The sequence below is a fragment of the Heterodontus francisci genome, chromosome 35 (assembly GCF_036365525.1).
Source record: "Heterodontus francisci isolate sHetFra1 chromosome 35, sHetFra1.hap1, whole genome shotgun sequence".
NCBI lineage: Eukaryota > Metazoa > Chordata > Chondrichthyes > Heterodontiformes > Heterodontidae > Heterodontus > Heterodontus francisci.
Window position 1 is genome coordinate 39,186,892 of NC_090405.1, and position 16,729 is coordinate 39,203,620.

Here is a 16,729-nt window from a genome sequence, read left to right on the forward strand (position 1 = left end):
ATCCTTCGCAACACCGGGGACAGATAGAACCTCAGCACGAAGTGACACTTGGAGTTTGCGTACTGGAGGTCTACACACAGCTTGATGCAGCCGCACACGAAGGTGGTCATCAGGATGAGGGCCAAGTTGGGTACATATTTCCCACCCTTGTCCAGAGATTTGAACATCGTGTCCCTCCGGACCCGGTCCATTTTAGATCCCCAGATGAAGCGGAAAATGGCTCGGGTGACTGCCACAGTGCAGGAGTGGGGTATGGGCCATACCTGCGCCACATACAGCAACAACGTGAGCGCCTCGCACCTGATGACCAGGTTCTTACCCACAATGGAGAGAGATCGCTGCCCCCACATGCCCAACTTTTGTCGTACCTTGGCAACTCGCTCCTCCCAGGTTTTGGTGCACGCCCCGGCCCTTCCGAACCATATCCCCAGCACCTTCAGGTAATGTGACCTGACGGTGAAGGGGACAAAGGATCGGTCAGCCCAGTTCCCAAAGAACATGGCCTTGCTCTTGCCGTGGTTAACTTTGGCTCCCGAGGCCAGTTCGAACTGGTCGCAGATGCTCATCAGTCTGCGCACGGACAGCGGATCCGAGCAGAAGACGGCGACGTCATCCATGTACAGGGAGGTTTTAACCTGAGTGCCTCCGCTGCCTGGGATTGTCACCCCTCTTATGCTCGCATCCTTCCTAATAGACTCAGCAAAGGGTTCAATACAGCAAACAAACAAGACCGGGGAGAGAGGACAGCCCTATCTGACTCCAGATTTGATCAGGAAACTTTCCGATTCCCACCCGTTGATTGAGACTGCGCTACTGATGTTTGTGTAGAGCAGTTGGATCCAATTGCAGATTCCCTCCCTAAACCCCATTTTGGAAAGCACATCCATCATGTAGGTGTGCGATATCCTGTCAAAAGCCTTCTCCTGGTCCAGGCTGATGAGGCAGGTGTCCACCCTCCTGTCCCGTACATAGGCGATCGTATCCCTGAATAGCGCGAGACTATCGGAGATCTTCCTGCCGGGTACAGTGCAGGTCTGATCGGGGTGAATCACCAACTCCAGAGCAGATTTGACTCGACTGGCTATGACTTTGGACAGAATTTTGTAGTCAACATTAAGCAGTGAGATGGGCCGCCAATTTCTGATTTCTGCCCTCTCCCCCTTCTGCTTGTAAATGAGGGTGATGATGCCTTTCCTCATGGATTCTGACATGCTGCCGGCCAGGAGCATACTTTCGTATACTTCCAGCAGGTACGGGCCGACCCAGTCCCACAGGACCGAGTACAACTCGACCGGTAAGCCGTCGCTTCTGGGAGTTTTACTCGTCTCGAAGGACTCGACGGCCTTTGTCAGCTCGTCCAGAGTTAACGGCTTGTCCAGTCTCTCCCTCCTGCTGTCATCTAAGACCTCTGTGATAGATGACAGGAAGGACTGGGAGGCTCTGCTGTCTGTGGGCTTCGCGTCATACAGCCCAGCATAAAAGGATTTGCTGATCCTTAGTATGTCGGACTGCGAAGACGTTTCCGAGCCATCTTCTTCCTTCAGGCTGCTGATAACAGAGCTCTCTCTCTGTACCTTTTGGAAGAAGTAGCGCGAGCACGTCTCATTCTGCTCGATGGAGCGGACTCTGGACCGGAAGATGATCTTGGAGGCCTCCTTGGCAAAGAGCGAGGCCTGCTGGCTCTTCACCTCTTGGAGGTCCTCCTTGACCTTGACCACCATCGACTGCAGCCGGAGCAGATTTTGCATACTTTTCTGGAGTCGGGACATTTCCCTCTGTCTCTCTCTCGCCTTCTGAACACCTTTGTGGATGAAGAACCTCTTGATGTTCTCCTTAATCGCTTCCCACCAGTAAACTGGAGACTCAAAGAGGGGTTTCACGGTCCTCCAACCTTTGTAATCCCTTTTGAGTTCCTCAACGTTCTCTGGGGTCAGCAGTGTAGCATTGAGCTTCTAAGTCCCTCTGCCAACCCGCTGGTCGTCCTGTAAGTGACAGTCGGCCAGTAAGAGGCAGTGGTCGGAGAAGAACACCGGCTTGATGTCGGTGGATCCGACCGTGACAGCACGGGACACAAACAGGAGTCAATCCTGGAACGGGCAGACCCGTCCGATCTTGACCATGTGTATCTGCGCTGCGCTCCGTCTGCAGGTTTTCTGAAGACGTCGTGCAGTTTGGCATCTTTAACTGTTTCTATTAGGAATCTGGACGTAGCGTCCAGTTTGCTGGCATCACTGCCGGATCGTCCAGCCGCATCGATGATGCAGTTGAAATCACGCCTAGGATGACCGGCCGGGATGTCGCCAGCAGCAGTGGGAGCTGCTGGAAGACGGTCAGCCGCTCGCTGCGTTGTACCGGGGCGTACACGTTGATCAACCGGAGCAGAGCGTTGTTGTACATCATGTCTGCTACGAGGAGGTGACCGCCCACCACCTCCTTATCTTCGGAGATGGTGAAGTTACCTCCCCGCAGCAGAATACCCAGGCCGGAGGAACGGCAATCATTAGCCCCCGACCAGATCGATGGCCCGTGGGACCACCATCGCGACCACTGCCTGTAGGTGCTGAGGTGTGGTATTCCACACTCCTGCAGAAACAGTAGGTCGGCTTTGACCTTGGCAAGGTAATCCAAGGTTGAAACACATCGCGTAGTAGATTTAATGCTACGCATATTAATGGAAGCAATTCTTACACCCATTTTTTAAAGTTAGTTGTTGCTTCCCATACCATTTGTCCTTGCTAGTCCCAGTCCTTCGGGATGTTCCTGCATACCCATCGTGTGCGCAAGCAGTTTCACGTTGGTTGGGCTCAGAAACCCCTCCTGGTTTTTCATGCAGTATTTGTTCCGCTGGGGTGACATCGGGGGGGTCTTGTCGGCAGAGAGGATTGGGTTGTCCTCAGCTGCTTCCATCTGTTCCTCCTCGAAAACATCACTGCTCCCGGCTTCCCGGAGCTGAGGTGCGCCAGACGTGTCTTTGCTCCTGGTGTCCCGGAGCTGAGATGCGTTGGCCATGTCGTTACGTGTGGCGCTTTGGGATTGGGGCACGCCGGGCCCATCACAGCTTCCAGTGCCCGGGGGCTGGGATGCTTTATTTTCCATCTCCTTGGAGTTCTGCCGCCTCTTTTGAAGGGGCTGTCGTTCCAGCATTCCCCCGTCCAGTGAAGAGGAGTTGTTGCATTCTGATTCAGAAGATAGCCTCCTCTTGCCACTGGTTTGGGTGGTGGCCTGTTCCGCTTTGGGATGTTTTTTCTTTGTGGTTTTCCTCTGGACCACTTGCCACTTGTTTGTCCATCTGCTGCCTCCTCCTCCATTGATTCTGTCTGTTGAGGAGGGGTTTCCGAGCGCAGGGTAGGTGCTGGGTCACTGGTTTCAGCTGCCTCCCCTTCCTTCTCCTTCTCAGGTTGAAGTTCCTCACTGCGGAGAAGGTTGCTGGTCTCCTTTTGAACACCAGACGCCTTCGTTGAACCTCCTCCCGGCCTTTCCTTGGACCTTGCCGCCTGGGCATAACTGAGGCAGCGTTTGGGGCAGGTTTTGTAGAGATGGCCTGCCGCATTGCACAAGTTGCAACACTTAGTCTGCTTATGGTCCTTGGTCTGATGGCCTTCCTCCTTGCAGTTCTTGCAAACAACCATGCTGCAGTTGGCTGCCACATGACCAGATTTGCCACAGGTGCGGCAAACTCTGGGCTGCCCAGCGTAGACCAAGAAGCCTCGACTTCCCCCGATAGCGAAGCTGGAGGGAGGGTGGATGATGGCTCCACTGGGATCGACCTTCAAGGTCACCTTGATCTGCCGCTTGCTGGTCCAAATCCCAAAGGGGTCCTTGACATCAGTGCTGCTGCCGGCCACCTCGACGTACCTGGCGAGAAAGGTGAGTACATCCACCACCGGAACATGGGGGTTGTAGAGGTGAACCGTCACCACCCGGTCCCGTTGTGACAAAAGCGTGAAGAGCGGCTCCACTGTGAGGATCGACAGTGGCGCCCAGTCCCCTTTCTCCTTGAACGCCTTCAGGAACTTGATGCATCCCGCCACGTTCCGGAACGTCACGTCGAAGTATCCACTGCTGGGGAAATCCTGCACAGAATCCCTTAAGTCATTATAGTCGACCCGAGCTGACCATCCCTTTACTTACCTTCCAACTGGGAAGCTCCATGGAGCTGCAGTGCATGAGTGCATGAGTCCACTTGCTCATTACGCAGACTCAGTTTCGTCTCGGACTCCCAGCTCAGCTAAGTTTTTTATTTTTAATACTTACCGGCAGAGCACTTACCGTGTTTGTCCGGCCCAACCTGACCAGAGCACGACCCGGACTCGGCTCGACCCGACCTGAGCCCGAAAGCCAGACCTGGCTGAGGGGCCCGACCCGACCCAAACCCGACACATGTTGGGTAGGGTAACAGCCCTTCAATTAGGATCCCTTAAGTCATATTATATGGGTTCAGTGACTTGAGCACACAATCTAGGCTGACACTCCAAGGAGTATTGAGTTCAGAGGTGCCATCTTTTGGCTGTCCTCTCAGACCCATGTAAAAGACCCAATGGCACTATTTTTCCCTGGTGTCCAGGCCAATATTTATCTCTCCATCAACATAACTAAAACATGATCTGATTGTTTTATCCAACTGCCATTTGTGGGAGCTTGTTGTGCGCAAATTGGCTGCCACGTTTCCTACATTGCAACATTAACTACACTTCAGAAATTGGCTGTGACGTGCTTTGGGAAGTCCTGAGGTACTGAAAGGTGCTATATAAATGCAAGTCTATCTTTCCGAACCTCTTGTTAGAGACATCCAGCCATCATTTATTTTCCGTGTCTCTAGTTTCCAATTTAACATATAGTGCCCTGATCTTCCCCACACTCTCCTCACTGAGTCTTCATGTTATATTATTGATCTATATTCCTGCTTTCTTCCATTTAGATCCTAAGTTTGTAGGAATATCACCACTGGCTGACCAGGTTTACATGTTCTTCAGGGAAAAGAATTCAGCAGAAAACGCAGACATTGACCCCTGGATATCACGGATTGGCCGTTTGTGTAAGGTGAGTGAATCCGACATTTCATGGTGTGACTTGCCACCATTTTTAGCTGGATGTTGAGTACCTCAGTGTGAAACTTCACTGTAATCTGCGGTCACATTTTCCTGAGAGATGGGCATCTCTATTGCTGTCTGTTCTCAATATTCTACAGACCACCTTTAGCAGCTTGTTGAATATTCCTATCCCAACATGGTGTTCAACTTACTGACTGGGTGGACAACTGATGTTGCAGATTAGACACTTGCTATAGAAACTGCCCAAGTTTCATTTCCTTTGCTAGCGAGTGGCCGATCTACTTTATTTATAAAAACATTGAGCGTATCTAAACCTCTGACACTGACCTGTCATGATCTCCCTCCTGTTGGGGCACTGAAACTGTTTCAGCTGAATCCCAGGAGCAGTTGTCTGCTTTTGAAAGGCAGAACCTGGAACAACAAAATGATAAAGTTGAGCTCGGTTATGTCCTCAGCCGACCTCCTGCCTTCTAGTCTGAGACATTGTCTAATTGAGAGCAGGAACTCTGGCCAATATTCCCCTCTTTAACCTACAGGTGACAAGACATTTGTAGCAACCCCATCATCCCAGCTATGTCCAACTAACTCAGCACAGATCACAGACTGAACCTGAGATTTTCCAGGTCAAATGACCCAGCTGCTCATTGTCTAAACCTGATGAGCCATTGGATGGCCAGATAGCTATTTCAACTTGCCCCATCAAGAGACTCCCTATCTCCGTAACCTCCTCCATCCCTACCACCCTCCAAGATCACCCTTAATATTCTTATCCTTGTTTTCAAATTCATCCATGGCCTCGCCTGTCCCTATCTCTGTGATCTCCTCAAGCCCGACAACCCTCCAAGATTTCTGTGTTTCTCCAATTCCGGCCTCTTGCCTCTCCCATAGTTACATTGATGGTTGTATCTTCAGCTGCCTGGGCCCTGAACTCTGGAACTAATTCCTTAAACTTCCTTACATTTCTGGGTTACTAGTCCAGTGACATTACCACTCCACCACTGCCTCCCCATCTACTCCAATGTTTCCTTACGTGACTCAGTGGTCACTATTGTTTGATAATCGCTCCTGTGAAGGATGTTTTACTCTGTTAGAGGTGCTAGATAAATGCAAGTTGGTGGGCTGGATTTTATGGAGACCTCGATGTTGGGATCCATGGCGGGGAGAGTTGAGTGGGGGGGGGTTCCTGATGATGGACCCGGATGAGGCCCGTCACAGGCCTCGACTCCGCAGGGTCTAGCCCGATATTACCAGTTGCGGCCCCCCTGCCGCCGCTCTGCGACAGGACCACAATTTAAATATTTAAAATACCTTAATTAATTAATATCACGTTGCCTCCTGATGTCCTGCCGTGATCTTCACCCCAGTGGCCGGCCTTGCAAGCCTTTGGATGCCCGTCCTGGGAAACGGGGCTGAACACTGGTCGGGGCGGGGTGGGGGGGGGGGGAGGGGGTAGGTGGGTGGGAGGAAGGCAAGTTTATCAGTGCGGGGGGAGGGGGGAAACAGAGTCAAATTAGCATCATGGTGTAGGGGATGGTCAGAAGGGTTGCAGGTAAAAGTTTGTGCAGTTTGGGGTGGGTAAGCTCAGATCGTGAAGGTAAGTGTTTTGGGAGGAAAAGGGCAAATAATTAATTTAATTGTTATTGGTGGGGGCAGGAGAGGGGCAAAAGTGATTTTTTAAAATTCCATTTAACTTTAAATATTTAAATTTCCCAGTAGGGCTGACACCCTTTAAAAAGGGCATCAGCACCTACGCACAGGCAGCTGATGCCATTGCCGGGGACGGACAACCCACTCCCTCCACGTGATTGGCGTTGGGTGGGGGGGTGGTGTGGTGGCCCGCCCCAGCTACTAAAATAAGCCGCCGCGCTTGGAATTGCGGCGGTTGTTTGGCTTGCGGCCTGCCATTTTTTTCGCCCACCGTCAATTTTCCTGGCGGGGCTTATTAAATTCAGCCCGTTGTTGTTGATTTGTGAATCAATTCAGTACAACATGTTGTTGAATCAAATGATCACTATCTACCAAAATAAATATCTATAACAAGTGCCACCGTGCAACAAGAGACAGTGCAGCAAGGGCAGTCTGTATTCACACATTGCTGTGTAATTGCAGATCTCATTGTAAAACCTTTACTTTGTACACAAACAATCCAGTGCTCACTGACGCCACAGCAAAAAGGTTAAGGAAGCTACAAGTGCTCGGTCATTGGGACTGTATGATCTGGGCACCTCATAGCAGACAAGGTCCCATTCTTTTCCTCTTAATAGGTTCACTGTACATGTGATGGAATATAACAGGCTGTGATCTCTTTACCTGTAGGATGACAGAGGTGGTTCTAGACAGCTCTTGCATAACAAATGGGCGACCTTTCTGAAAGCACGACTGCTGTGTAATATTCCCTTCGACAACGTGCATTTCAACAGGATTAAAGATGTTTTCATCGCTAGATCATTCAATGAGAGTGAAGACAGAGTTTATGGAATTTTCAACAGTAACTGGTGAGCCCACAAGAATTGCAAAATAGGTCGAACATATAAACATAAGGAAAAATAAAAATCTGGTCCATTAAAGCCTGACCCATTCTGACATGGTGCAATCTGTTCATGCTTTTTACCCCATTCCCAACACCTCCCGTCTCCCACAGTCACGCCTTCATTCCACCTACACATTGGGAATCACTTTGCCCAAGCATTGAGATTAATAACCCATTAACAAATGTCACAAAAATAGCATGAGCTCTCTCATGGACAGAATGTCTGTATAATCCAATTGACCAAGAGATATTCGACATGAAATATGTGTAAGCGATGCGGTGGTAAGCAGGTAGAGGCAAGAGAGGTTTCTCATCTGATAACACTTATTGCAGGAAGTGCACTGTAGGCCTCTCATCACACGGTTAAAGGACACTTTCTCCCTAATATAAATGTGAAACGAACAATTGGGAATGGGGCAGAGGCTGTTAAAGTCTCACCATTTAATATGTAATGTCTGGATTAATGCTGCAGTGTTGCCATATAGAGAGGGTAGGATTGGGTTTGGTTGTGATACCCAGTGTGTAGAATCATACACAGAGATAAGCTGCCTGAGTGACATCTCATGAGGGTCCCACTGCCGATGGAGCTGTATTTAATATCCATCCGATTCCCATCCTGCACTGGAATACCCATCAGATTCCCATCCTGCACTGGAATATCCATCCGATACCCGCTCTGCACCCCAATACTCATCAGATTCCCGTCCTGCACTTGAATATCTATCCAATTCCCGCCCTGCACTGGAATACCGATCAGATTCCTGTCCCGCACTTGTATACCCATCAGATTCCTATCTCTCACTCAAATATCCATCAGATTCCTGTCCCTAACTCAAATACCCCATCAGATTCCAGTCCATCATTCGAATACCCATCAGATTCCAGTCCCTTACTCAAATATCGATCAGATTCCCGTCCCTCACTCGAATACCCATCAGATTTCTGTCCCTCACTCGAATACCCATCAGATTCCCATCCCTCACTCGAATATCCATCAGATTCCCGTCCCTCACTCGAATACCCATCAGATTCCCATCCCTCACTCGAATATCCATCAGATTCCCATCCCTTACTCAAATACCCAGCAGATTTCTGTCCCTCACTCAAATACCAATCAGATTCCTGTCCATCACTTGAATAACTATCAGATTTAGCTTCCGTGATGAAAGTTGAAAGTTAAGAAATAGTTTTTTAAATTGTTCCAATAGTTTGGGGAATGTTTTCTCTAAAACCAGCCGTGAAAAACAAGGTTTGGGACTTTGATTTTACTATCTTGCAAGGGACTCAATACAATTTGTTTTATTTCTCTTTATTAACCTGAACATTTGATGAAATATCTTGTGTTTTTCAGGAATGGAACAGCAATATGTGTCTACTCCATGAAGGATATTAATGATGTGTTTCGAACTTCCGCTTTTAAAGGTTTCACTGAAGCTATTCCTAATCCCAGACCCGGCACGGTAAGAAGCTACTAATGGTTCATCGATTGGACATTTTAAGTTCTTGTGATCCAGAATCAGTCATATTTAATTAATTAATTATTCTGTGAGTAATGAAGACCCAGGCTATCTATATCTTTATTACACTAGTCACTCTCTCATGGTGTTGCACATATTGAGTGGAGACAAAATGTAGTCTTTCAGGTGAAGCAAGGTGAGTAAGAGAGATAATTGGACCAGGGCATGTGGATATAGTTCAGTGCCCACTTTAAAGTCATACATTCTGCCCTTATGTTTCTGTGATGCTTTGATTTAATTTTAATACATGTGATTAAGTAGCAAAACCTGCAGCAATTTGAATAGCAAGAGATGTAGAATTGGTCAGACCAAGGAGCTTCTCTGTGTTACAAGCTGAGTAGCTGGGAGAGGTGGGAGGGTGTAATTACAATATGACATGTTTACATGGGTAGTTCCCATTATTAAGTTCACAAAGGAATTTATAACAGAAAAAGTGACAGAGAAATGTGAAAAAACTTGACATGAGGATATAAGGTTTAGTGGCATCTACTTGCCCAGTTGACTGAACAGTATCTTGAAAATCCATTTGATGTGGAGTTAAGTCAAAATTTCTCCTTGAAGAATATAGCCTATTATACATTTCTGGCATTGTAGAAATACAATCTGTATAAAAGATTGATCTGTTACTGTTACGATCTTCACTTACCTGAAGTCAGGGGCAGCGGCAGGCAGTGGCGGACCTGGAAGGAACTGGGACTGGAGAAGAGCTGTAAAATAAAGAGCGAGGCTCGAGGCCTTTCACTAATCTGCAGTCCAGGGCAGCGGCAAGCTCTCTGACTGTGTCAGCACGCGCTCTGTTTTGATAAGTGGAAAAAAAACTAATAGTGACATCACTGAAATTCTGTGGGCTGATTGGTCGGTGGGCAGCAGCTGTTATTGCCTGTGGATAGCTGAGAGAGACCAGAGTAAACAAAAAAGATTCTTTTTAAAGTAAAACTGTAGGATAACTACCCGTAATTTATTAGTAATTACTAGCTGTGCTAGTGCTGTTTGCACAGAATGTGGGTTGAGTGTGGGTTTTCGCTGGCTGGTGGCGGGGTGGGGGGGGGATGTTCGCAGTGGAAGGTGCTCTTTGGTCTCTTTTTTGCCTTCTCAGCTTCAATGGTGCAGAGGATAAAGCTGATTGTAAATAGCTGGTAAGTTATTACAATCACAAATTTTCATTGTAAAGTTAAGTAATGGCAGGGCAGCTCAGCCAAGTGGATTGTGCCTCCACTGCAATGTGGGAAGTCGTGGTCTTGCCATGTGACCTTGGCGAACATGTCTGCAGAAAGTGTCTCCAGTTGCAGAAGCTTGAGCTTCAGGTTTCGGAGCTCGAACGACAGCTGGAGTCACTGTGGCGCATCCGTGAGGTGGAGGACTACGTCGATGGCACGTTTCAGGAGGTCGTCAACCTGGTGCCTAGGCGAGCACAGTTGGGGGCGGGATGGGGGTGGGGGGAGACTGGGTGGCTGCAGGTTGGACAAAGAGGTCAGGGCAGGTAATGCAAGAGATCCCAGAGGACATCCCACTTTCTAACCAGTATTCAGTTCTGAGTACCGATGGGAAAAAGGGTTCCTCCGGAGAGTGCCCCGAGAGTCATGACCGGAACATCATGGTTGACACAGCTGTACTGGAATGAAGAAAAAGGCACAAGAGGGCAATAGTGGTAGGGGATTCTATGGTTAGAGGAACAGACAGGCGTTTTTGTGGTTGTAGACGTGATTCCAGGATGGTATGTTGCCTCCCTGGTCCAAAGGTCATGGATATCACCAAGCGACTACAAAGTATTCTGGAGGGTGAGGGTGCACAGCTGGAGGTTGTGATCCGCATTGGTACCAATGACATAGGTAAAAAGAGGGATGAGGTCCTGCAACAAGAATTTAGGGAGCTAGGTAGCAGATTAAAAAGCAGGAACTCAAAGGTTGTAATCTCTAGATTAATCCTGGTGTCATGTGCTAGTGAGCAGATGAATGCATGGCTAAAGAGATGGTGCAGGAGGGAGGGCTTCAGATTCCTGGATCACTGGGTCTGTTTCTGGCAAAGGTGGGATCTGGACAGGTTGCACCTGAACTGGAACAGGACCAACATCCTTGCTGGGAAGTTTGCTTGTGTTATTGGGGGGAGGGAGGTGATGGTGGCGATGCACAATCAAATATAGAAGAGAAACTAAGTCAGTCTGGAAGGCAGAGCAAATATAGACCTGAGAATAATGCAATGCTGGATTGCATCTATTTTAATGTGAGGAGTCTTACTAGTCAAAGACCTGCAGGTTGATAGGTAAATTGGCCATTGTAAATTGCCCCTCGTGTAGGTAGGTGATAGGAGAATGGTGGGGATGTGGTAGAGAATATGGGGTTAATGTAGGATTAGTACAAATGGGTGGTTGTTGGTTGGCACAGACACGGTGGGCCAAAGGGCCTGTTTCAGTGCTGTATCTCTAAATAAATAAATAAAAATAAATAAATAAATAAAATAGTAAGGCAGATGAATTGAGGGCGTTGATTAACACATGGAAATATGACATTATTGCTATCACTAAGACAAGGTTGAGGGAAGGGAAGGACTCGCAGCTCAGTATCCCAGGGTATAGAATCTTCAGGCGTGATGGTTGGGGGGGAGGGTGTAAAAGAGGAGGTGGCATTGCACTGTTGATCAAGGAGTCAATTACTGCAGTAAGGAAGGATGATATCTCAGAAGGTTCCTCAAATGAGACCATATGGGAAGAACTTAAAAACAAAAAGGGGGCAATCACTTGGTTGGGAGTGTATTACAGGCCTCCAAATAGTCAAGAAGAGATAGAGGAGCAGATATGTCGGCAAATCTCAGAGAAGTGTAAAAATAACAGTAATAATAGTAGGGGATTTCAACTTCCCCAATATTAACTGGGATAGTATTAGTGCAAAAGGCTTAAAGGGGGCGGAATTCTTAAAGTGCATTCAGGACAGCTTTTTGAGCCATCACGTAGAAAGTCCTACAAGAGGAGGGGCGGTACTGGACCTAATCCCAGAGAATGCAGCCGGACAAGTGGTAGAAGTGGCAGTGGGGGAGCATTTCGGGGATAGTGATCATACCTCTGTAAGATTTAAGGCAGTTATGGAAAAGGACAAAGAGGGACCGGAAATAAAAGTACTGAATCGGGGGAAGGCATATTTCAATATGATAAAACAGGATTTGGCCAAAATGGACTGGGAACAGCTTCTTGGAGGAAAGTCTATATCAGACCAGTGGGAGTCATTCAGAAAGGAAATAGTGAGAGTTCAGGTCCAACATGTTCCCATAAAGAGTGAAGAGTAGGATCAACAAGTCCAGGGAACCCTGGATGTCAAGGGATATAGAGGATTGGATAAGTGTGAAGTGATTCATTTTGGAAGGTCGGATTTGAATGCAGCATACAGGCTTAAAGACAGGATTCTTGGTACTGTGGAGGAACAGAGGGATCTTGGGGTCCATGTCCATAGATCGCTCAAAGTTGCCACCCAATTTGATAGGGTTGTTAAGAAGGCGTATGGTGTATTGGCTTTCATTAACAGGGGGATTGAGTTTGAGCCGCGAGGTTATGCTGCAGCTCTATAAAGTCCTGGTTAGACCACACTTGGAATATTGTGTTCAGTACTGGTCGCCTCATTATAGGAAGGATGTGGAAGCTTTAGAGAGGGTGCAGAGGAGATTTACCAGGATGCTGCCTGGACTGGAAGGCATGTCTCACGAAGAAAGGTTGAGGGAGCTAGGGCTTTTCTCATTGGAGCAAAGAAGGATGAAAGGTGACTTGATAGAGGGGTACAAGATGATGAGAGGCATAGATAGAGTGGATAGCCAGAGACTTTTTCCCAGGGCGGAAAGGGCTATCACCAGGAGGCATAATTTTAAGGTGATTGGAGGAAGGTTTCGGGGAGATGTCAGAGGTAGGTTCTTTACACAGAGAGTGTTGGGTGCGTGGAATGCCCTGCCAGCGGTGGTAGTAGAAGCAGATATATTAGGGCCATTTAAGCGACTCTTGGATAGGTACATGGATGATAGTAGAATGAAGGGTATGTAGGTAGTTTGATATTAGAATAGGTTAAAGGTTCGGCACAACATCATGGGCCGAAGGGCCTGTACTGTGCTGTACTGTTCTATGTTCTATGAAAGAAAAGGAGGCTTATGGCAGATTCAGAGCGCTGAAAACAGCAGAGGCCCGAGAGGAGTATAGAAAGTGTAGGGGGGTACTTAAAAAAGTAATTAGGAGAGCAAAGAGAGGGCATGAGAAAACACTAGCCGACAAGATAAAGGAAAATTCCAAGACATTTTATAAGTAAGTATATTAAGGGCAAGAGGGCCCATTAGGGACCAAAGTGCCAATCTGTGTGTGGAGCCAGAGGACATAGGTGAGGTTTTAAATGATTACTTTTAATCTGTGTTCACTATGGAGAAGGGCGATGTAGGTATAGAAATGTGACATACTTCAACAAATTAGCATTGAAAGGGAGCAAGTATTAGCTATTTTAGTGGGCTTAAAGGTGGATATATCCCCAGGCCCAGATGAGATGTATCCCAGGCTGCTATGTGAGGCAAGGGAGGAGATAGCAGGGGCTCTGACACAAATTTTAAAATCCTGTCTGGCCACAGGAGAGGTACGAGACGACTGGAGGACAGCGAATGTGGTACCATTATTCAAGAAGGATAGCAGAGATAAACTAGGTGATAGAGAGTCTAACATCAGTGGTAGGGAAACTATTGGAAAAAATTCTGAGAGGCGGGATTAATCTCCGCTTGGAGAGGCAGGGATTAATCAAGGATAGTCAGAATGGCTTTGTCGGGGGGAGATCGTGTCGAACAAACTTGACTGAATTTTTCGAGGAGGTGTCTAGATGTGTAGATGAGGGTAAAGCAGTTGATATGGACTTCAATAAGGCTTTTGATAAGATCCCGCATGGGAGATTGGTTAAGAAGGTAACTGCTCATGGGATCCAGGTCAATTTGGCAAATTGGATCCAAAATTGGCTTAGTGGAAGGAGGCAGAGGGTGATGGTCAAGGGTTGTTTTTGCGAATGGAGGCCAGTGACCAGTGGTGTACCGCAGGGATCGGTGCTGGGACCCTTGCTGTTTGTAGTGTACATTCATGATTTAGACGTGAATATAGGAGGTATCATCAGTAAGTTCGCAGATGACACTAAATTGGCGGTGTCGTAAATAGTGAGGAGGAAATCCTTAGATTACAGGATGATATAGTTGGGCTGGTAAAATGGGCAGAATAGTGGCAGATGGAATTTAATCCTGAGAAGTGTGAGGCAATGCACTTTGGGAGGACTAACAAGGCAAGGGTATATACAATGAATGGTAGGACCCTAGGAAGTACAGAGGGACCTTGGTGTACTTGTCCGTAGATCACTGAAGGCAGCAGCCCAGGTAGATAAGGTGGTTAGCAAGGCATATGGGATACTTGCCTTTATTAGCTGAGACAGAGAATATAAGAGCAGGGAGGTTATGATGGAGCTGTATAAAACTCTAGTTAGGCCACAGCTGTGTACAGTTCTGGTCAACACATTATAGGAAGGATGTGATTGCACTGAAGAGGGTGCAGAGGAGATTCACCAGGATGTTGCCTGGACTGGAGCATTTCAGCTATGAAGAGAGATTGGATAGGCTAGGGTTGGTTTCCTTGGAGCAGAGAAGGCTGAGGCGGACCTGATTGAGGTATACAAAATTATGAAGAGCATTGATAGGATAGATAGGAAGAAACCTTTTCCCTTAGCGGAGGGGTCAATAACCAGGGGGCATAGATTTAACCAGGGGGCATAGATTTAAGGTAAGGAGCAGGAGGTTTAGAGAGGATTTGAGGAAAAATATTTTCATCCAGAGGGTGGTTGGAATCTGGAACACACTGCCTGAAGGTGTGATAGAGGCAGGAACCCTTACAACATTTAAGAAGTATTTAGATGAGCACTTGAAACGCCATAGCATGCAAGGCTGTGGGCCAAGTCCGGGAAATGGAATTACATTGGATGGGTGCTTGATGGTCGGCGAGGCACGATGGGCCGAAGGGCCTGTTTCTATGCTGTATAACTCTGAGTCTATGACCAATGCGGGAGGCGTGCATTGTCTTTTCTTGTTCCACTTCTCCACAGGTCACAACTTATATTTTTTAAATGTTTACCCAGTTACTGTTGCGGTCAGTCATGGACTCTACTCTTTATCCCAGCATAAAATACACCAACAAGGTTTCTTTAACAAACAACAAAATGATCAGTTTATTATGAACAAGACTTAACCAGTAATAAAGCAAAGCATTAACTCACAGATTGAAATATGAAAGTTCCCTTTTTAAACTCCTCACATGCAAACTCTCACACACACACACACACACACAAACACATACACACACACACAGGGAAAAAAAATTCTCTCTGCAGAGGTCTGTTACAAAAAAAAGACAAAAAAGAATACTTTGGCCAAATTCTTGCTAATTCTTGAAGAAAAAAGAGAAGATATGGGAAGATTTCAGTTGTCCTTTTGGTCTGGCGTCCCAAATACACATAGATGGCTGTCACTGGGATCTTTCTAGAGCGGTTCTTTTCAGGCAACGTTGAGGATCAGTTTGGCAGGCTTTCCAGGAGAAATGCGGCATCAGGGGTTTCTGGTAGGCTTTTCAAGAGAAATACAGCATCAGTTTGTCTATTTCTTACACTTGATTCTCAGGAAGTTCTCAAAGAGATGGAAGAGGGTGAGATAATGGTGGCTGCTCTCTTGGCTGGTTTAACTCCAACTGTCGTAAAAACAGTTCACATACAAACACACAGTCCAAAGCAAAAGCAATATCTCAAGAGTTAAGCTTCCTGACCCCTATAAGTCTTGACCTGTTACTTCTCTGTAAACATCTTCCCCAGGTCACCAAGGTTTCTGTTGTTTATTGCTTAAAACACATGACTTCCAGCAAGGTTGTTTTTAAACAACATCTCAATGTCCTTTCAATCAAATGTCAACAACAAAGCAAAGTCCAGCTTCCACGAAATCTTCAGCCTTCCAATGAATCCATTTCCACAATTTAGATATAAGTCCTCAAAAACATATACTTAACAAAAAATATAGAAGCGCTTTTGTAACAAAACAGAATCTATATCAAAGACTGATCTGTTATACAAAAAGCACAAATACTCACACTGATAAGCAGCATTCAATTTGATCTGATAACCCAGAATTTGCTGATAAAACAGGCCCTTCGATAGTGATCTTTAAATACTGGCCTAGATTGCATGTTTAAATATTATGGGCTCGATGTTTGATCAGTCCAAACTGGATTCCATCCCAGACACCAGAGGTTTAAGAACAGTGTGAATTACTGCACCATCCAATCTCCACATTATTAGATAGTTCAAATCTAATCAAGTACAATCTTTTGTGATAACATTTCTTCTCATCTTTGTTTGAGTCTGTGCTGTCTGTCAATGTTCTTCTTCCTTGTCACTTTTCTAATTGGTTAGATTGGTTATTTTCTACTTTCATCATTCACCAATCATATTAAAACTTTTACTCCCTAAGTTTTATTCTTTCCCCTACCATTTTTACATTTCATATTCTACCAGAACAAACCTATGCAATTATTCTCAAGCAAAAAAAAACACAGCTTAGAGAGTGAGGAGCTCACCGACCTTTCACCTTGGGTAGGGTACCAT

General features: G+C 46.7%; 1 protein-coding gene across 1 annotated transcript in view; it reads left to right on the forward strand.

Moving 5' to 3' along the window:
• The window catches only part of LOC137350633 (semaphorin-7A-like), a 49,806-nt gene that overhangs the window by 24,062 nt on the left and 9,015 nt on the right, over positions 1-16,729 (forward strand). Inside the window, exons 7-9 of the mRNA XM_068015398.1 lie at positions 4,919-5,040; positions 7,368-7,546; positions 8,933-9,041. Of these exons, the coding sequence (XP_067871499.1) occupies positions 4,919-5,040; positions 7,368-7,546; positions 8,933-9,041 (410 nt within the window). The remainder of the gene's footprint in view (positions 1-4,918; positions 5,041-7,367; positions 7,547-8,932; positions 9,042-16,729) is intronic.